This window comes from Ochotona princeps, chromosome 30 (genome assembly GCF_030435755.1).
Source record: "Ochotona princeps isolate mOchPri1 chromosome 30, mOchPri1.hap1, whole genome shotgun sequence".
Taxonomy (NCBI): domain Eukaryota; kingdom Metazoa; phylum Chordata; class Mammalia; order Lagomorpha; family Ochotonidae; genus Ochotona; species Ochotona princeps.
The window spans coordinates 15,881,783-15,902,717 of NC_080861.1; the positions used below are offsets into that span (position 1 = coordinate 15,881,783).

At 50.7% G+C, this 20,935-nt stretch overlaps 1 protein-coding gene and 1 non-coding gene across 3 annotated transcripts in view; both read right to left on the reverse strand.

Annotated features, from left to right (window-relative positions):
* The window catches only part of OSBPL10 (oxysterol binding protein like 10), a 177,035-nt gene that overhangs the window by 112,810 nt on the left and 43,290 nt on the right, over nucleotides 1-20,935 (reverse strand). For both annotated transcript variants that reach the window (XM_004588256.3, XM_004588257.4), the window contains exon 2: nucleotides 4,222-4,397. In XM_004588256.3, the coding sequence (XP_004588313.2) occupies nucleotides 4,222-4,397 (176 nt within the window). The remainder of the gene's footprint in view (nucleotides 1-4,221; nucleotides 4,398-20,935) is intronic.
* On the reverse strand, nucleotides 16,869-16,993 carry LOC131478364 (small Cajal body-specific RNA 23). The gene has a single exon (XR_009244433.1). It is a non-coding gene; the product is annotated as a small Cajal body-specific RNA 23 (non-coding RNA).

Consider the following 20,935-nt stretch of genomic DNA (forward strand, 5'->3'; position numbering starts at 1 on the left):
CACCAACCAACTCTGTTTCATGGAGATACAGTGCAAAATTGGGGGGGGGGGGTGAGCCAGCTCCCTACCAGTGAGTCAATGGCAAGACCCAAGCATGCAGAACTTCTGCCTTTTATGTACCTGGTTAAGTTTTACTCAATTAAGCACTGTAGTTATTTCATGCAAGTAAAACTTTACATTTGCTCTTAAAAATAACCTTTAAAAGGGAAAAAATAAAGCCATTTGGGACCAGCAGCAGGCTAGGCCTCAACATTCCATAAGGATGCCAGGTCGTATCCCAGTTGCCCCACTTTCAGTCCATCTGTTCATGATTTGGGAAAGCAGCAGAGGACAGACCAAGTTCTTGGATCCCTATACCCACTTGAGAGACAAGAACGCAGCTCACAGCTCCCAGCTTTGGATCAGCTCAACTCTGGCTGTTGCTGTCTTCTGGGGAGTGAACCAGCAGATAGAATGTTTCTCACCTCTGCTTTGTTTTAAGAAAAAAACTGCCTTTCAAACAAAAGTGGATAAATCCTTAAAAAAGAGCTTGAGTAGAGCAGTCCAATTAACAATGCAGCAACCAAGTGAGATGCCTCAAGTGTTCTGCACTTTTCTTTTGTACAGGGGTGGGGTAGAGAGATGTCATTTTATAAGGCACAGGCAGGAGGGGCGGGGGCAGGAAGTGCTATTAAGTTGTCCACCTGCTACTGTTCCTGCTCTGACAATTTATTCAGCAATAAACAGCAAGGGGAAGCCAAGAACCATATAAATCTCACCAGCTGGAACACACACACACACTGCAAGAATCGCCAAAGAGAACAGGAATCTTAGCACGTCTCCCGACAACCAAACTACTTTCTCTTTCAATGAGAGGCATTTTTATTTCTCAGGCTTTCGGGTTGGCATAGAGGTTCTGAAATACGATTTGTTTATAGATAATAAAGAAACGGTAGCTTATTCTATCTCCTGGGCACTGAAGCTTCACAGAAAAGTAAAAACTGAACTGGGCTGTGGGGACCTGAAACCCTCCATCTGGCTTGACAGAGGGTCAGCAAGGGGGGGGTCCCAGGGGGCTATAGCTGGTCCTCAGGGTTTACACAAAGAAAAATGCTAGAGAAGACAGAATTACTGCCACCACTCTTCCTCAGGTCTTGAGAAAATCCTGTGTGCTCGCGTTTGGATTTGTGTTGGTTGCATTTTGTTATTTTCAGAATGACGTAGCACAGTCAAATTACACTGTGGCACGTGAGGGTGGGATTCCTATATAATGGGCGTGCTCGGAAGGCCAGCGCTGGGAGAGCCATCTGCATTTCTTAAGTTTACTTTTATTGGAAAGGCAAATTGACAAAGAGGAAAAATCATCTTCCACCCACTGGTTCACTCCCCAGATGAACAAAATGGCTGGAGCTGAGCCGATCTGAAGCCAGGATGGCGCTTGGTCCAGCCCTGGTCACAGCAGCCTTTTGCAGAGAGAACCATGGCATGGACAATTTTCCTGTTCATCTCCAACTCTACCTTTCAAATAAACAAATTTTTTTAAAAATCAGTGCTTGAGGGCTTGGCGGCGTGGCCTGGTGGCTGGGGTCCTCGCCTTGATCCCATGTGGCCGCCGGTTCTGGTCCTGGCAGCTCCGCTTCCTCTCTGTCTCTCCTCCTCTCAGTATATCTGACTTTGTAATAAAAATAAAAAAAAATAAAATAAAAATCCTTGTAAAAAAAAAATCAGTGCTTGAGAAACTTTGAAGGGAAGACACTAGGGCTCTCTTGAAAGCTGGTTTTGAGCTCGAGTTGTGGCACGGTGGGGAGAGTTATTGTCTGGAAGTTGGCATCCCAAAGGGGCACCAGTTCAAATCCCAACTGCTCTACTTCTGATCCAGCTCCCGGCGAATAGCGTGGGAAAGCAGTACAGGATCGCCCAAGTGTTTGGGCCCCTGCATTCATGTGAGAGACCCAGATGAAGCCTGTGGCTTCAGTACAGCACACCCCAGGCCATTAGAGCCATTTAGGGGGTGAACTAGGATAGGAAATCTCTAACTGTACCTTTCAAATAAATAAATCTTGCGGGGTCGGAGAGGGGGATTTTTTTTTTTAAAGGCTGGTTTTGCCCTTCTATGCCAGAGTCCAGGTGACTTACCTTTTAGGTCACAATAGACATAACTAAGCTTCAAAAGCTTCACTAGCAGTCCTCGGGCTTGGCCTCCACTGCAGTCACTCACCTTTCCTCCCTCTCTCTCTTATCCCTCTATGAATCAGAATGAACAGTTCCTCATGTCCACCCCAGCCCGGCATCTCGCTGCTGTGAAACTCAGGCCTTGGGACTGTGAGCCATTTCCTTGCATCAGGTCCCATCAGCTGACCTGCCCGGCAGTGACACTTCGGGAAGACAGTGAGCTCAGAGCTTGGGTAAGGTGGGCTCTAAGACTGGGGCAGGGCAGAGGGGGAGAAGCGGTATGGACTCTGTCCTGCTCGTGGGGCTTCCTGCTGGTTATTATTGCTGAGCTGGAGCTGGGAAATCAGATGCTAAGGCCAAGCAGGAACTGGTTTAGAAAAGAACCATCTGTTGGGGAGGATTTCTTACTCTTTTGGTAAAAAATGGGCGACTCCGTCTCAATTCAATCTAAAGCCCTCTTGGGCCGTCTCCTAATCAGGGCAACGTACAGTTACAATAACTTAAAAAAAAAAGTCATTCACCCATATGTCTGTGCTAAAAAATGAGGCAGCCAGGACACTCATGGATGCTGGAAGCCAATTCTCCGTGACATCCCCAGCACAGCTGACAATAGGGAACGAGTATCACCAGAGTTTAATGCAACAAAAGCATTTCTCCAGTGATCAGAATGCCAGCTGGAGGTTCCAAGAACAAGACATAATTTTCTTGACATGTAAAAATGCCCAACTCCTTCACTGGTATAAAGGCTTATTTTGCAAACTGAACGCTCAAACTCTTATTTTTCTCCTGCAGGCTCCATCTGAGATGTTGATGCATGGCTACTTAAAACTGCTTATTGGGTTTTTTCCCTAAAAATTAAGGTTAATAAGAACTCCCAAAACATCTAATTGATGAATGGCAATTTAAAGAACAAACCATAATAAGAACTGTTCCTATTTTTCTGTCTCCATAACATACATTACTTGTGTACATGCTGGACATCATGTCTACTTGGTAAAATTGACTTACAGATAAATGAGCACACATATAAATTAAACTACCAAATTAACCCAAATTCCTTTTGATTTCACGTGACTTACAGGAATTTTTTAAATCGGCTATTTTTAATTTATCAAGATACATTTAAGAGTTTCATTTGGGAGTCCATCTTTTATTCAGGAGTAGAGATGCGTACGGCAGTGATAACTGCACATCTCAGTATGCTAATCTCCATTACACAGTTCCTTTAGGTGAATGTGTATTTGTTTACCTATATATCTACTGATCTTGAATTTTGCATGAAGACTGCTGATACCAGGGAAAAGCCATCATATTTGTCCTAAAGTAAAATGCTGGCGTTCCAAAGAAAAGGAAGAAAAACCCAGGACAAAGAGCTGAAGGAATATGAAGTATAGAAGGTTCATAAAAGTTGAATCTTGTATGAGATTATGTTGGCTCAGATTAGCTGGGAATTATTAATACGAGTTGCTAGAAACTGAGCTTCAATATCAAAGGTTTACTGACATAAAACTAGAATCTGCTCCCCTGTGTTAAAGCAACAAGGTTAATTTAATATTGATATGCTGGTAAATACCCACAAGCAGCTTTGATCTTTAAAAAGATGGTTTGATCTTTCATCTTTTCCTAGTGGGCAAGGCTCTCCCGCAGACTCGTGGGCAGCTCATGCAACTTTTCCTCCTTGCCTCTGACTCTGGTACGGCCTGACCATAAAAACGCTCATCTCAAAAACCTAGGATGACAGGATAATTTCACTCCACTCCTGGCTGGCTCGCTAACTGATAACTATGAAAATCAGACCCAGGCTATTTGCACGTTGGGCAGCCTACTGACCAGAGCCACAAGAGCTGACGCTAGCAAGTGGGCTTTCTCCCATTTCCCTGTGTCAGCACTCGTGCCTCAACTCCAGGGCTGAGAGGGGCCGCGTCTCACCAGCAACACAGCAGACACATCTGTGTCACCGCCAAACAGCATGCTGTTAACACGGACTCATTAAAACAGACTGCAAAGGCAACACAGTCACCTCACCACAACCATCAGGGAAGCCCACACAGCGTGGCCAGGAGAACGTACCTCTTAGTTTATACATCTCTCCGCTGGCAGAGTACACGACCAGCATGTGGGGGGCTTCATCGCTCAGGGAGACGATGGCTCCACACAGAGACAGGACGCCCCGAGGCTTCTGGTGCTTGCTTTGCTCATTCACAAAATACTGCAGAAGGCCAGCCTCAAAGTCCAGGACAAAGTACCTGCAGGGAAAAAGCAGGAACACATCACCTTTCCGCCCCCTAGCCTATGCCAAACTGTAAAGCAGAAAACCACTGCAGCTTCAAAGCCCATGCCAAGGCTCCCGACCCATTCCCGCTGGGAGCCACACGTGCCTCCCGCAGGCCCCACAGACGTCGGCCTGGGCAGGGAGAAACCATGGCACCAAAGCAGGATGGAGTTCATGCGGCCAAGGGCCAAGGGCCAGGCCCATTCAGGGTTCTGCCTGATGTCTCCCACTGACACCACATTAAAGCTCACATGGTTCAACGGGGCCGACTAGCAACCTCTGGGACATGCTCCGCACGCACCTTGGTACTACACACCCCAGGACCTTCACACACGCTGCCCCCACCTGAACCAGCGACTCAGGGATGATCTTGTAAATGGTGATGGGGCACACATCTGCACTCACCCTCAGGGCCCTGTGAAACTTTCCCTGCATTTGACTCAGGAGTCCACCTGGACAGACTTGTCCCACTAAACAGATTTCATCACATTATAGAAGAGTAATTAACCATGATACAACTTGGTGGGTGTCAAGGGAAGGGATCCTCTCGGATCCCACGATTGCTCATCCATGCAACGAGGCATCTGAGCAAAGCCTCCCAGACAGTAGAATGGTGACTGCAGAGGTCTAAGCCAGCAGCCACAGTGTGCTATGAAGCCAGCCTGCAGTTCATCTCCCAAAAGCAGAATCTTCCAACAAACTCCAGCTTCAAGCTGGGAAGCCACTGGGCTAAAACAAACCGTAGGGCCAATGGTTAAAGAAAGATTAAGGGTCCTGTTTGCCCCTACCTGTTTATAAAACAATATCAATGGGGTTGAGAAGTGTGGGGGCTGGGATGCCATGCCAGAACCAATGTCAAGTCAGTAACTGCGGCTAGATGTTCTTTGATGTTCACGTTGACTGAAAACCATGAATAATGGCCTTGCTTAAATCTGATTCAATGCTTATGCCCCTCCTGTTAGCCAATTATAAAACCCATAATTGGGCCCGGCGGCGTGGCCTAGCACCTAAAGTCCTCGCCTTGAACGCCCCGGGATCTCATATGGGCGCCGGTTCTAATCCCGGCAGCTCCACTTCCCATCCAGCTCCCTGCTTGTGGCCTGGGAAAGCAGTCGAGGACGGCCCAATGCGTTGGGACACTGCACCCATATGGGAGACCCGGAAGAGGTTTCAGGTTTCCGGCTTCGGATTGGCGCGCACTGGCCCGTTGTGGCTCACTTGGGGAATGAATCATCGGACGGAAGATCTTCCTCTTTGTCTCTCCTCCTCTCTGTATATCTGACTTTGTAATAAAAATAAATCTTAAAAGAAAAACCATAATCAAACTGGCAGGCTGTGCTGGAGCTTCCAACCGGAGTTGAACTCCCACAATAAACTTCACCTTGGGTCTCCCATCAGACTGGTCATCTCGGCTACTATCCTTTAGCACAGCTGGCCTGAGAAGCACTTACCCACGACTGTCTTCCCTTCAACCTCCACCACCACCCACTCCATCTACAATTCCCCACTCTTCTCGCCGTGTTAACACCTCCGGTGGAAGTCTCCATCCAGGCACCCACCCAAGTCAAGATCTAGTTTCCCTCTAGAATCGACACTTGTGGGAGTGGACGGAGGCTCTCCGCAGTGTCCACCAGCACACGGCCCTAGGCTACGTTGCTACTCAGCACACATTTGTTAAAGGAATGAATGAAGGGAAATCCTGCTGGATCCCAGAGTTCCCAAACACATTCCAAGACACCTGAGCCATATAATGAACTCAGGACCACCAAATACGGTGCACCTTCCAGGGGACTCAGCAATACCCCCAAACAGGTTAGCACATCCACACAGCTGACCCAAGCAGAGCTCAGGTTTGTATCAGTACCACATTCCTTTCCATGACACCATGCTTCTGCAAAGGTTTTCAGTCATTACTGAGCCACAGAGAGCAAGAAAGAACAGAGAGCAAACAGCACTGGCAATAAGACCCCACGTTCGCAACGCTGTGCCATGCCCATAGATGAACAGACCCCATTAACAACTCAGTGTGAGGGGTGGGCATTTGGTGCAACAATTACTGCTTGGGATGCCTGGCTCAAGTCTGGGTCACTCTAGTTCTGATCCAGTTTCCTGCCTACACATTCAGTTGGAGTTAACAGATGGCTCAAGTTCTGGGTTCCTGCCATCCACAGCACAGACTCAGATTGAGTTTCCAGCTCCTAGCCTCATCTGGCTCTTTCAGGCCTTTAGGAGTAAGCCAACAACAGATAAAAGCTCTAAAAGCGAAAATATTCCCGAATAATTGTAGCTAACAGTTGTCTTTCAATTAATATTGTTTTTCAAATGGCAACCGAGTTATTAGGGCCTAACAGTATGAAGGTGTTTGAAGCCAACCTCTCTACAAATGGATAGATTAAGCCATTTCTTTTAACCTTGAAGCACCACCAACCAACAGTGTTTACAAAGCTTGACCTAACCCACCCTCATGGCAACCTAGCAAGGTGGCCATCACACCCATTTTACATCTGACCCAACACCTGCCTAGCTCATCTGTGCCCAAGCTCCAGGTTTGGTCAACTCCAGCGATCACAAGCTCTGATTCCCATACAAGTCCACCCTTGTCACCTCCTCTGTCATCTCCCCAGGATCTACTCATGGAGTTCACACCTTCCTGCTTCCAGTTAATAAAGCTGACAGTGCCGACAAAACCAGGCAATGGTTTCCTACTTCCTCCTGCCAGAGAGCAAGGTGCAGTCGGCTCATTAGCACACACCTGCTTGTCTCCGCTCCCACGCACCCCCACACTCCAACTCAGACACTTTAAGAAATCTTCTAATTACTGTTCCAGGTCTGGCTAAGGCTATCTACCCATTTCACTCCTCTCGTATCTCACCAGACACTGTCAGAACTACTGGCTCTCATGATTACCATGCACAAATCTAGACAAAAAAAAGGCATAAGAAACCAAGGCTATTCAAAGAGACCCCTTGCTGAGCAGTATCAATGTCACGTGGGTGCTTGTTGGAACTGTAAACTCTTGGGCCTCACCTAAAACCTACTGCCTCAGAAATGGACAGGAGGAGTCTGGGAAGCTGCCTTTGAACAAGCTTGCAGGCATTTCTGACATAAGCAAGACTTAAGAAACACAGGTTTAGGGCCCGGTGCAGTAGCCTAACGGCTAACGTCCTTGCCTTGCATGCACCAGAATGCCATATGGCTCCCAGTTCTAATCCCAGTGGCCTAGCTTCCCATCCAGCCCCCTGTTTGTGACCCGGAAAAGCAGTCAGGACATCCCAAAGCACTGGGAACCTGCACCTATGTGTGAGAGACCCGGAAGAGGCTCCAGGCTCCTGGCTTCAGACTGGCTTCAACTCCGGCCGTTGCAGCCACTTAGGGACTGAATAGATGGAAAATCGTCCTCTGTCTCCTTCATTCTGTATATCTGACTTTCCAATAAAATAAGTCCTTGGGGGGAAAAAAAGAAAACACAGGTTTAGACTACCGTCCCCAGCTTCCCCTGTCAGTGGGATATGGTGATGAGACCAAGCCCAGCAGCACTCAAGGCGTGGAGTGCACACATAGGAATGAGGACAACCTCCAGGACAACATGGGGGTCAAACTGCAGGGGCTTCAAGGGGTTACTGCTCCGAACTTATATAAGACGGTGAAATCCCAAAGTCCAGGGGTCAAGGAGGTTGAAAGGGTGGGAACTGACCCCAGCTGGGGTGCCTGGGCGGTGGTTCACACACCTGCTCTCCAGCCCAGCGGCACTCTGCTTCTGGACTCCCCGTGTGGTCCTTCCTGCGCACCTGCTCTACCATGGCCATCCTGCAGCCTCACCAGATGGCAGAACGGACTGTGAACCTCCCCAACAGAGTCCCAGTCGGCCTCCTCCCTTCCCAAGTCCTATTCTTGGGCGTCTTGTTGCTGTGATAACAGCTGACTCACGGTGGTTGTCCTGCAGACACACAAAAGGGAAGGAACATCCTGGGGATCCCTGGGGATCACCAGCTGGAAGACGATGCCCTGCGGAAGTGTACCCATTAGAGGGCTACACAAATAGGCAAAAAAATTAGCTAGACCACGGAAGCTCCAGATCATGAAACCAGTCACCTTACACTAACGGGAACATCAAGACTCGTGCCTTATTTCCATCTTCATCTCCTAACAGCGCGTGAATCGAAAGCAGTAAAGTAACTTCTGAGCTGCCCACAGTCGGATTACTTAGGTGCTGGCCCTGCCTCCTCCTTGGGTGTCAAGCATCTTCAACTTGACCCATAATGTCATAACATGAGCTAGACTGACACTGCTTGTGGCCAAGGTCATGAAGGAGACTCCAAGTAAAGCACTCTGGACAGAGTCCCCAATCTGGGTATGTGAACCCCAGGGCCAGGGGGTCTGGCCCTGCTCCCTTTTACCCACCTGCAAGATAGGTGCCAGATCCATGAGCCCCAGGGTAGGGTTCCAGTGTGGCCCAGGTCACCTGGCACGGGTCTTTGAGCCTGCCTGCACGGTGGGTGTCGGGTCCATGAACCCTGGGAGTAGGGGGTTCCAGTGGGGGCCAGGTCCTTCAGCCTCCCTCGAAGATGGGTGATGGATCTGTGAGCCCCAGGGGTGGAGTATCTGGCAGGGCGCAGGTCCTGGCACAGGTTTAGGTCTACCTGTATAGTAGGTGTCAGGTCCATGAGCCCTAGGCATGGGTGAGGGTTCAGCAGGGCTTGGGTCATCTGTCCTGGGACTTTGGCCTGCCTCCAACATGAGTGATGGATTCATGAGCTCCAGTGGTTGGGGGGGGGGGGGGGGGTTCTGACACTTGGTCATCTGGTACAGGTCACTAAGGCCCACCTGCACAGTAGATGTCAAACCCTTAAGCCCTGGGGACAATGGATCCTGTGGGTCCTGGTCATCTGGCCCAGGTCTTTGGGGCCACCTACAAGGTGGGTGTCAGATCGACGAGGCCCAAGGCTGAGGGGCCCAATGGGGCCTGGGTTGTCTGGTCCGGGTCCTTGGGCCTGCCTGCAGGGTGGAAGCCAAGTCCATGAGCCCCAGGGACCAGGGGTCTGATGGGACCCAGGCCACCAGGCTTGGATCGTTGGGCACACCTATGAGAACTGGTCCTCAGTGGAAAGAGAAAGGTGGATGGCAGACCTTGGTGCACAAAGAGGATATGGTAGCCCATTGGGGCCTGCAGAGGACATCTGGGGCCATCCCAGACCATGAAGAACAAATTGGACAGCTACCTGAGCCAAACAATGACAGCAAATATCTGAGCAAATGGAGACACTAAGGTAGACTGTCAGCCAACAGACACTGGAAAGGTTTACTCATTCATAGATCGGCAAGAAACAGCATTTCAGAACTATCGCATCCAGGGGCAGAACCCTCGGAGCATGTGCCACATAGGGATCCTGGGTTGGTATCAGGTGGCTGTTCCTTATCCCAGGGTACTGGGGTGGTTGGGAGGCTGGGTACGGCCTTTCCCCTCACCTCACCTCTCCCGCAGAAATGGAAAGAAGTAGAAAGTTTAGAAACAATGATCACACCCACTTTCCCCCTAACCCTGGATCCTTCCCACCCTGACTAACTATGTAACCATCCCCCCCACACACACACACAAAAAGGATACATCCTCCCCGCCTGGCCTTTGACAGTCACATCAGCCTAACCCCAGGAGAGCTCTCCCTTGGGCACTAACAAGAGCAGTTCCTGCCGGCCACATCTCCTTGGGGAAAAGAAATTAACTTTGGCTTCAGACAGGGTCATGGTTCTGTCAGGAAATGGCAAGTTTTCACTCTACATGAGAAAAGTGAACTGCATTTCTGGATGAGGAATTATGCAACCAAGTGAAACTGAGAGAATCCTGAAACATCCAAGAATCTTCCCTTGCAGGGAAATGAATGAAGCCAACCTAACTTCTGGTTTTCTTCTTAGCGTCTCGGCACTGTAGCGCACAACTTCACTGCTTTGTGGGTGAACCCAATTAAACAAGGAGAATATATTTGCCTTACTATGCTTAAAAAAAAAAAAAAATCAAAGAATGTGTCAGGGGAGAAAGAGAACAAAGAATGAAAGGAGAAATCAAGCCAAAGAAGAAAATCTTACTTCAATATCAGGCCAGCGTTTTGGTGAAATGTACACACACACAATCACACATTCACGGGCCCGGCGGCGTGGCCTAGCACCTAAAGTCCTCTCCTTGAACGTCCAGGATCCCATATGGATGCCGGTTCTAATCCCGGCAGCTCCACTTCCCATCCAGCTCCCTGCTTGTGGCCTGGGAAAGCAGTCGAGCACGGCCCAAAGCCTTGGGACCCTGCACCCGCGTGGGAGACCCGGAAGAGGTTCCCGATTCCCGGCTTCGAATCGGCGCGCACTGGCCCGTTGCGGCTCACTTGGGGAGTGAATCATCGGACGGAAGATCTTCCTCTCTGTCTCTCCTCCTCTCTCTGTATATCTGACTTTGTAATAAAAATAAATAAATCTTTAAAAAACAATCACACATTCACAGCTGCACATTTACACACACCTGCACCATACCACACTCATGTGCGCCCACGATACCTCCCATATGCAGAGTGCGCACACTTGTACATCCACACTCAATGATACTCCACACACGTACTCAGACACCTGCACACACACGGGTTCATACCCGCACAGTCACAATTGCACACAAACACATGGACTCACACTGGCACACACACTCTCCTACAGTGCACACACGCAAGCACGCTGACACCCCACACACTCCCTCACACCCACACATGCAGTCACTCTCATTCGTCCTTCCTCAGTGCCGTTCTAGTCTCGCATTTTGGAAAGCTCATGCCTGCATAGGATGAGCTCCATTACCCAACCCCATCTTCCTGACAGTCTCAGGACAATTCCACTTCAGGTTACAAGAGTTGATGAAAAAAAAAAACAAAAGACAAAACATGTATTGCTACCACCCACCACCCAGGGGCAGGCTGGGGCAGGCAGAGGGCAGCAGCACAGTGATGCTGATGGGCACGCGCCACAATCACTCAGACTGCGAGCAGAGGAGCCACCACTCCAACCAGGCGGTCAGCACCCGGATGCAGGCATCCAGTCAGTAACTTGATCAACCACACATTGTGCCCAGAGAGCAACAGATGAATGTTCTCCCAAAAGATTCCGTCCATGCAGCTGCCAGGCTCATGTAAGAGAAGGCGTATACCCATCCCCACGTGGGCCCATACTGCCCAGATGGTGTGCTGAAAGAGCGCATTGTAGCACCCCCAAATACACCAACCTGGAGGACAGAGGGGGAAGAGAACAGCGCCATCCAAAACTTACCAAGAAAAGGACACACCTTCCAGAATTTCTCTTAACCACATTTGCTGCAAACCAAGATGCTAAAACAAAACCCCATAATAGGTCCCAAAGCATAGCACTGCCAGGCAAACACAGACCAGCCCAAGCTTTGCAGTCTACAATCGTCCCTACTCTCGGAACTCATGGCAATGGCTGGAAATTGCAGGGGCCTTAACATCTTCCAGCTACCGGCCGCTCATGGGTAACCTGAGAACCCCAAAACTGCCACCACCACTTTCCAGAAGGGACTAGATTGCCACAGGGCCCCTGGGCTTATCAGCATACAGGACAAATACACGTACTACGCAAGGCTTTAGAAGAACATGGCCATCACTGAATAGCTGGGTGTGTTATGCAAGAAGCCCCCAACCTCAGACAGTACAGAGGAATGATCCCAAGAGCCTGTGTGTGACAAACGGCCAGCAGTGTGTCTCCTGCCTGTTTCACTTCCAATCTAGCTTCCTGCTAACTGCTGGGGAAAGCAACAGGTGATGGCTCAAGTCCTTGGGCCCCTGCACCCAGGTGAGAGACCTGAAAGAAGCTCCTGGCTTCAGACAGGCCCAGCTCTGGCCACTGCAGTCATGAGTGAACCAGCAGACGGAAGATTCCCCCCCCCACACTAATTCATTCAAGAAAAATAAATCTTTAAAAATAATCATGAGCTATCAAACATTTTCTGTGTGCTACACGTTGTGCACTCCGCACAGAATCCATGCACGTGTCCCTTACAGAGGTCCTGGAAAGCAAACATGATTACCTTTGCCAGGTGAAAACCTTCAAGCACAAAAAGACGCTAACTTGAGCACGATCTAACAGATTATAATCCAACAGCTAACCCAGGATTCTAAGCCATCCAGAGGCTGTGTGCTGACAGACGTGACATTGTACTCAACACGAAGCAAAATCAGACAGGAATGCAGAGAGAAGAGGATGTACAGTGAGCATTTAGTTTATAAACTCCCATATCAAAGGGCCTCACCCCAGATTACAAGCAGCACATTCAAACCCTGCAAAGGAGCAGCGAGGGCCCATGTCGGAGGGCTCCCGACACCTGCACGGCAGACCTGCACCGAGGTCCTGCTCTGGGCTCGGGTTTAGGCCCACTGCAGGTATTTTAGGGAATGAACCAGCGGATGAGAGCCCACTCTGCCTTCTCTCCCCCACCATCTCTCTGCGCCTCTCAATTATAACCACACTGGTCATTTCAGAATCCTATCACCTAGAATCTAAGACAGATATGCAGAAGACATAATAAATGGATTCACAGAATCACAAGTTTTTCACTTTTAAAATTTTAGATCCTGGGCCCAGCACAGCTCAGCAGCTAAAGCCGTCACCTTGAACGTGCCGGGATCCCATATGGGTGCCGGTTCTAACCCAAGCAGCCCCACTTCCCTTCCAGCTCCCTGCTTGTGGCCTGGGAAAAGAGTCGAGGACGGCCCAAAGCCTTGGGACCCTGCACCTGTATGAGACCCGAAAAGAGGCTCTGGGGCGCCTGGCTATGAACCGCCTCAGCTCCAGCCACCGCGGCCATTTGAGGAGAGAGTCATAGACGGAAGATCTTCCTCTCTGTCTCTTCTCTTCTCTGTATATCTGACTTTGCAGTAAAAATAAATCTTTAAAAAAAGTTAGACATTACAAGTAATAAGCCCCAATGAAAGAAAATGAGTTGGCTTTTTTTTAATGAGCGTGATGGGAACAGCACTGTGGCTTAGTGAGTGAAGCTGCCTCCTTCACCACCACCATCACACCATAGATGTGGGTACAGGCCCCTGTACCCACGTGGCAGACCCAGAAGATGATCCTGGCATCAGACTGGCCCAGCTCTGGCCAGTAGGGCTGTCGAAGGAAGCTCTCTCCCTCCCTCTCAATCTCTCAATCTCTTTCTCTATAACTAATTTTCAAGAATGGAAAAACCTGTCTTTCTCCCTCCCTCTGACCTCAAAAATCACTCATTTAAAACCCTATACACTACAGAATTAAGACACAATCCATTTTGAAATGTCTTGCTTTCTAAAAATTGTTCTGAACTGCAAGAGACAGTTCGGCCATCCACTGCGTCTGTATGCATCTCCCCCAAAGAGGCAGAGGCCCAGGTCTTTGAGCCACCACCTATTGCCTCTCAGGACGCACAACCAGCAAGGAGCTGGAATCAAGTGCGAGCTGAAACGCCAACCCAGGAAGTTAGACACAGGAGGCGGGCATCCAATCTACAGGCTCACCCACAGCATTAAGTACCGGCACTGAAAAAAAAAAATGTTCTTAAAGCTGCTCCCAACTGCTGCTCTCAGAACTGTGCGATTCTGAGAACCAAGGCGGAAGACTTAGTGGCTTGAGCCAAGAAATCAGAAAAGTAAATTTCAAACTTCAGAAACTCAGGAACCGCCTAAAGAACAAAAACTAGTGGAGATTGAAAAAAAAAAAAATCCCTCAATGCCATTCTCCTATTCCTTGAACTCCTGGTCAGCCAAGCTTCCCCCATCAGTCACTGACTCAACACACCTGCGTAGCTCTCCTAAGTCCCAACAGCCCAAGCCGTGGATTTCTTGGCCCCATCACCTTGGAAGTATTGCCGAGAACGGCTTAATGAAGTAGTACAGGATCACCTGCTGCTGAGCCCCTGCATCAACCATCAGCGAGCAGTCTGCAGGTGCTCAGGTGAGCAGCGGTCCCGGGAGCCGCCAGGTCAGTGAAGGCCCCAAAAATGGCCGCAGCTGCAGAACCAAGGGAGTCAGAGCCAACATTCAACACCAGCTTCGACGCACGGCCTGTGGACCGGCTCTACGGCGAGTCAGAACACTTTCAGAGCCAAGATGACTGACCGCCAAAGAATGAGACGTGGAGTGAGGATTCCTGCAGACTATCAAGGGCTGCCTCCTCACCATCAGAACTGCTATTAACGTCCCAGTTTCTGGTACCAGTTAAGAAAAATATATATTCACTTGAAAGAGTCTGAGAAGTCTCCCACCCAGCAGCTCACTCCCCTAAATGGCCACACTGGCTGGAGCCGGGTCAAACCAAAGCCAGGCACCGAAACTCGTTCAGATTCCCCCATGTGCATGGCAGGGGGCCCAGGCACTTGGGCCATCCTCTGCCACTTTCCCAGGCACATTCGCTGGGAACAGAACCAGAAGCAGAGCTGCCAGACCTGGAACCAGTGCCCCCATGGGAAGCAGCTGTCACAAGCGGCGGCTTCTACCCACTGCACCACAATCCCGGCTCCCTCTGGTGCCCTTAGTTAAGAACTTCACACTCTAAACTACCCAGCCACACCTTCATTTTCACAAGTCATACTGCCCTTCCTAGAAGCGACAATATCAGGAGCTTACCTGTGGGTCCTTGATCTGGGCCAAGACTGACTCAACAGCGTGCTCTGTTCTCTGAGCTGCACCGACACACTGGAGAAACTTCCAACACTGGCAAAAGCCAAGGGGAGCTGTAGCCCCCACCAGGACCAAGAGACGTGGGAAGCCACCCCCCCGTCGCAAACAGGTACATATCCAAACGCCACCATCCCTGGCTTCCAGAAAGCCTCCGTGCTGCCTGAGAGCACACAGCAAGGAGCAAGCTGCAAGCAGCAGGCCCGGCTTCTGAGAGCCTCCGGGAGGGCTTTTCATACCTGGTAGCAGAATCAGCTGAAGCCTGTTAAAGACCAGCTTCCCTTGGCTCCTCCCCCCCGCACGTGGGCTGCCCGAGGGTAGGACAGAGCACCTGGAAGGACAGTTAAAGCATGGCCAGCACTCTGGGAGGCCCTGGCTCTCTGCTTGGTGACCACAGACAAGGCCCTCATCCACCAGGAACCTGGACTGCGCCATCGGCACCCGCAGACAGCAGCCTACTTCTCTCCTGCAGCCCATCCCACCACCAACCACCACCACGCCAGCAGGCCCGGCTCCCAGCAAGGCGGCACCTGCTCAGGTGCGCACCATATGCTCAAACGCAACCGTACTTCCAAGCTGGGGCTGACGCGCAGGTGCACCGCACTAGCACCGTGGCTGACTTCCTGCAATGTCAACAAGGCAACTGAAGAGCACTGCCTGGGCTTGCTGGGCTGGGGGAAAAGGGGGCACAGAAGGGGACATGTGGGTTACAGTGGGGTCAGCTTTATGTAACTGTGTGTCGGTTCTGTGGTCACAGATAAAGTGCTCTGCATACATTTATTCTTGTTATAAGACAATCTGTGTAAGCTCAACGGTGTTTTCGAGAACGTGGCTCTAGTCCCCCAAAAGTAAGCTTTACAGGCATTTAGTAGCTACAGGGATCTAACTGGGAGCTGCAGCAGGTGAGAGGACTCTGCCCGACACGCCCTCCACACATGCAGCATCCCTGGTGCTTGAGCACAGACCCAGCAGAGGTGAGGGCAGGCTGACCTCTCACGCACCTGGGCCAATGCAGAAATGGTCTTCCCCCAACCAGGGGAGGAGAGGCAACGGCCTGAGCTGCCACTCGTGGGCAGCGAGAAAATTGGCAAGACAACTAACTACACATCCACAAGGCGTAAAAGGAACAAACCAAAGGCAAAGGAATCAGAGAGCAGAGAGAGAGAATGGGGCCGGCATGATGGCATGGCAAGCTAATCCTCTGCCCCGGGATCAAGGCTGGGCCAGGCCAAAGCCAGGAGCTTCCTGCAACGATTCCACATGAGTACAGGGGCCCTGAGGCCCAGGTCATCCTCTGCTGCTTTCCCAGACACGTGGGATGTCAGCATCACAGGCAGTAGCTCGATCCACTATTCCACAACACCAGTCCCAGCAACTGGGTTTTTAAATGGCAGGGTAAGTAATAAACTAAGTAGCCAGCCTGCTTCTCACAGTAGCTGCAGAGAGGAAACAGAGACAAGAGGAGAAGAGGAAGGATTGAAAAAAAAATGTGGTCCCACCCACTCCGACCCCCCCACAGCATGAAAGACAACACTGAGACTGCCAACCAAGCTGGCTAGGGAAAAGTTACTCCCAGAGACTTCTTTTTTTTTTGCAAGAGAAGGGGCAGCTGGGCTCTCCTCACTCCATCTTTCAGACTCGGGGCACACTGCTGCTACGTGCCACGCGGCACAACGAAGACGTGTACCTCCTCAGTCTCTGAACAGCTAAGGTTTGGGGACGCACCCTGGCAGGCCTGCAAGGTACCTTTTTGTCGTACTGGGAACCGTGGTGACCTGCATCCACTCGGACAGGACACCCCCAAACCAGTTCTGCTTCTCTTGCTCACAGAAGGCAGGTCGGGACCACACGGAGAGGACCACGCCCCAGCGAGCGCCACTCCCAGAGACTTCTAAAGCAATGCTTCAAAACCAAAAAGAGAACACTCTAAAGTCTCTGCAGAGAAAAGGCAGAAAACCTCTAAGGAAAAAAAAAAAAAAAAAGAGCAGGCTTGGGGCCACTGGTGTGATGTAGTAGGTGAAGCGTCTGCCTGTAGGGCCAGCATCAGGCATGGTGGTTCAAGTCCCAGTCGCCTCGTTTCTGGTCCAACTCCCTATTTATGGGCTGGGAAAGCAGTGGAGGACAGTTCCAGTTCTTGGGCCTCTGCACACCCGTGGGAGATCCACAAGAAGTTCCTGGCTCCTTGTTCTGTATCGGCTCAGCTCTGGTCACCGTGGCCATTTGGGGAGTAAACCAGCAAACGCAACATCTGTCTGTAAATCTTCCTTTCAAATAAATCTTTAAAAAAAAAAAGAGCAGGCTCACATCTTTAGCATCGGATGGGGAAGCAGACAAAGGAGTAAGATTTTCACAAGGCAGACGGTCAGACCATGGAAGCCTAGTTATGGGTTGGGCTGCGTCGTCACTAGTCATGAAGCTGAAATCATACTCACATCCTCTCACTTGAGGCCTGAAGGATGCTGGAAGACTTGGGAAACCATCCAGCCACAGCAACCACATTTCAGGCTGCACACTGCAAAGCCTGCAGGGAGCACCACACCCACACCCTGTGCAGATGACACGGGGACAGTGAGCAGCTGTGAGTGGCAGCTCTCAGAGCCCCCTGCTCAAGTCCTGAGTGGACTTCCTTTTGGGACAGGGTGATACCACACCTGGGATTTCCTTGACACCCTTGAGGACTTTCAGAGTGGTACATTCGATAAGGAATAAAAACAAGGTGTTGGTACGATGATACTCCTCCACGCAGCAGCACCAGCGTCCCATAGAGGTGCCAGCTTGTGTCCTGGCTGCTCCACTTCCGATCCAGCTCCCTTCTTACGGTGTAAGACAGCAACAGAGGATGGCCAAGTCTCCCTGCATCCAATTCGCTCAGCTCTGGCTGTTGATACCATAGGGAAGATCTTTCTCCTCTCTCTCTCTGCCTCTCCTTCTCTCTCTACAAAATACGCCTTTCAAATAAAAAAAATTTAAGTTTTGTTTTTTTTTTAAAGAAGTAAAAGCGAAGAAGCCTCAGGAGCAAGCAGCCCTGGTGCACAGAAGTATGCAAAAAAGCTCATGGGAAACGTGCCCGAAGGAGAGGATTATGCTTTCCAAGTGGTCTGCTTCTAAGCCAGTTCTACAAATGTTCTGAAGGACCTCATACATCCAGATAAGTTCAAGCAGCAAGGACACAGTCAGAGGCCACCCAGGCACAATGGAAGGCAAGCGTCTATGAGTGACATTTCCTAGAAGTTACCAGCAGTGCACTCAGACCTTCAAGAATGCAGACACTGAGGCTGGCACTGTGCACAGCGAGTGGAAACACTGTATGTAATGCCTGTATCGCTTCCAGGCAAGGGTCCAGGTCCCGACCACTCTGCTTCCAACCTAGCTCTGTGATAATCAATGCACCTGCTAATGATGACCCAAGGGCTTGGAGCTTGCACCCAATACAAGGGATTTAGACATGGAAAATGGAGAAGAGATATAAGGAAGAAGACATTTAGGGTACCTAGCCTGGCAACAGGCTGCAGCTCAGTGTGAGGACGAATGAACTCATCAGAGGATACTTCGCGCAAAGGGAAAGGTCAGTAGAGCCATTTTACGCTGCTTGGGATGGCCAAGTCCTGCACGTGGATGTCTGAGTGCAGGTCTGGCCTACCTGCTCAATCCCTGGCCTTTCCCAGGCAGCATGGGGACACCGATCACCTGGGGTGGGTGTTTAGCAGAGCACCTGAGGTGCCTGCATCCCATCGGAGTGCGATACACAGCTGACACAGAGAGAGGGCTAAGAGGACCCCCTTGCCAGTCCTAGTGTAGCCCCCACGTCAACGGTCAGCATCCTGGCACCCTTTGGTGAGGTCGCAGACCCATAGCTGGCAGTGAGGAATATCAGCTCAACAGGGCAGAGAGTGAAGAGCGTGCAGAGAGAAGGTGTGCCTCCCAGCTCCCACCCTTCTCTCCTCTGGCAGCTCCAGCCCCTCCTCCTTCCTCCCTCCTCTAGCCCAGAAACATAAAACCCAAAACAGCTACAGCAAATAGCATTCACACAGTCCCTCTCACTAAGCTCTAGACACTGTTCAAAGTTTCAGGCAAATAGCAAGCGGGGAGAGACGTCTCTGCCTTCTTCTCAGGGACCTGCTATGGTCATCGCTGCTACTATCTGCCTCAAGCTGGGGTGCAGACACAATCACCCCCTTTCTAAAGACAAGAAGAGTAAGCATAGAGTGTGTGGTATGAGAGTCACACGGTCCATCAACAGCAGGTGTAACGGAGAAGCCAGGCCCTCCCTGGCCCCAGGGGTGCTCCCTGCCACTCTCAGGAAGACACACTGTGCACCTCCAGGAAGTGCTTCATCAGCAATGATAAGAAGGAAGTAGGAAGGGGTTGCAGGGGAGGGTCCGGGGATGCTGGGCAGGAAGTCAAGGGGAGGCACCTGCTAAGGCCAGTGACCTCAAAGGATTCTGCAGGCAGCTGGGACCCAGGAGAAGGAGGGGAGCGGATGAAGACGGAATCCAAACTGCCCCATGGAAGAATTCTCACCAGCAAAGGGCCAGCTCCCCCTCCACCCCTGCGGGCTCTCCTCCTCCTCCCTTTGGTTCTTCCTCTCTAGCTTTAGTCAGCCTCAACAACCCCAGCATTAGCTTTATTGCTTGATTATCCCTGCCCAGCATGGGATCCCTCTCCCTCCCAGACTGGCAGACAACCAAAACACTCAGCAGGAGCTCTCAGAGCCCAGAGAGCCATTAGCTCCCCCACCCCCAACCCCAACTCCTTCGCTGGAGTGAATGCAGGAAGATGCCAGGCCAGGGCGCAGGAGGCACACTAGGGTCAGAGCTGCCACAGAGGGCTCTGGCAAACACACACCTGTTCAAGGCAGGTGCACTAGGTGCTGACAGTCACACGTCCCCAAAGCCACCAAAAGCATCTCCACCGTTCCTTCTACACCATGCTTCCTGGGCTGCAGGCATTGCTGTCCATGGAGACCACAACATCCAGTCACATGGCGGTCCCTCCCATCCTCCTGAGTGAGGGACTTCATGGGTACATGGCTCCCTCTGAGGGGGGGGGGACTTACAGACCCCAAAGGAAGCCACAGTGGGCCAGAGCATCCTGTATCAAACTATTTCCCAGCCTTGAGTCTGAATTTGCTAAAAATCTCTCCCCGTGCAAACAGCTGGTGGTCTGCCCATGCTAAGAGAGAGGAAATGTCCCTAGTTTTCCAGGGGAGAGGTTAGTGTTCATTATTAAATAGAACCGTCAGCTCTGAGGCTTTTTTCAAAGAATCTGTCTTAAAACCAAGGCATTTACAAGTATCTCCGGATAGGCTGCTACCTAAACACAGACACTAAGCCACAAGGAAGCAGGGATCACGGGAGTTCTAAGAGGATGGAGCAAATGGAAAATGAAGCGGTTAGAACAGTGTGTGGCAGTGTCTCTCTCTCCCTCCCCTTTCGAGAGGCACCCCACCTCCCGGCTTTCCGGAGGTGCTTTCCCCTTCCCTCCCTTGCCTGCTCACCTGGTCCCTTCCCAAATAAACTTTTCTGTTTGCAACAGAAAAAAAAAAAAAGAAAGAACAGTGTGTGGCAAGAAGTGCCCACATTCCAAGTGTTCATCAACACAAATTAAGGCCCTTTCAAACATTCCTAGACTTGGCCCAGCACAGTGGCTAACATCTTCACCTGGCATGCACTGGGATCCCACATGTGCACTGGTTCATATCCCGGCTGTTCCACTTCCTACGCAGCTCCCTGGGAAAGCAGTCGAGGATGAGCCAAAGCCTTGGGACCCTGCACCTGCGTGAGAGACCTGGAAGAAGCTCCTGGCTCCTAGTACTGGT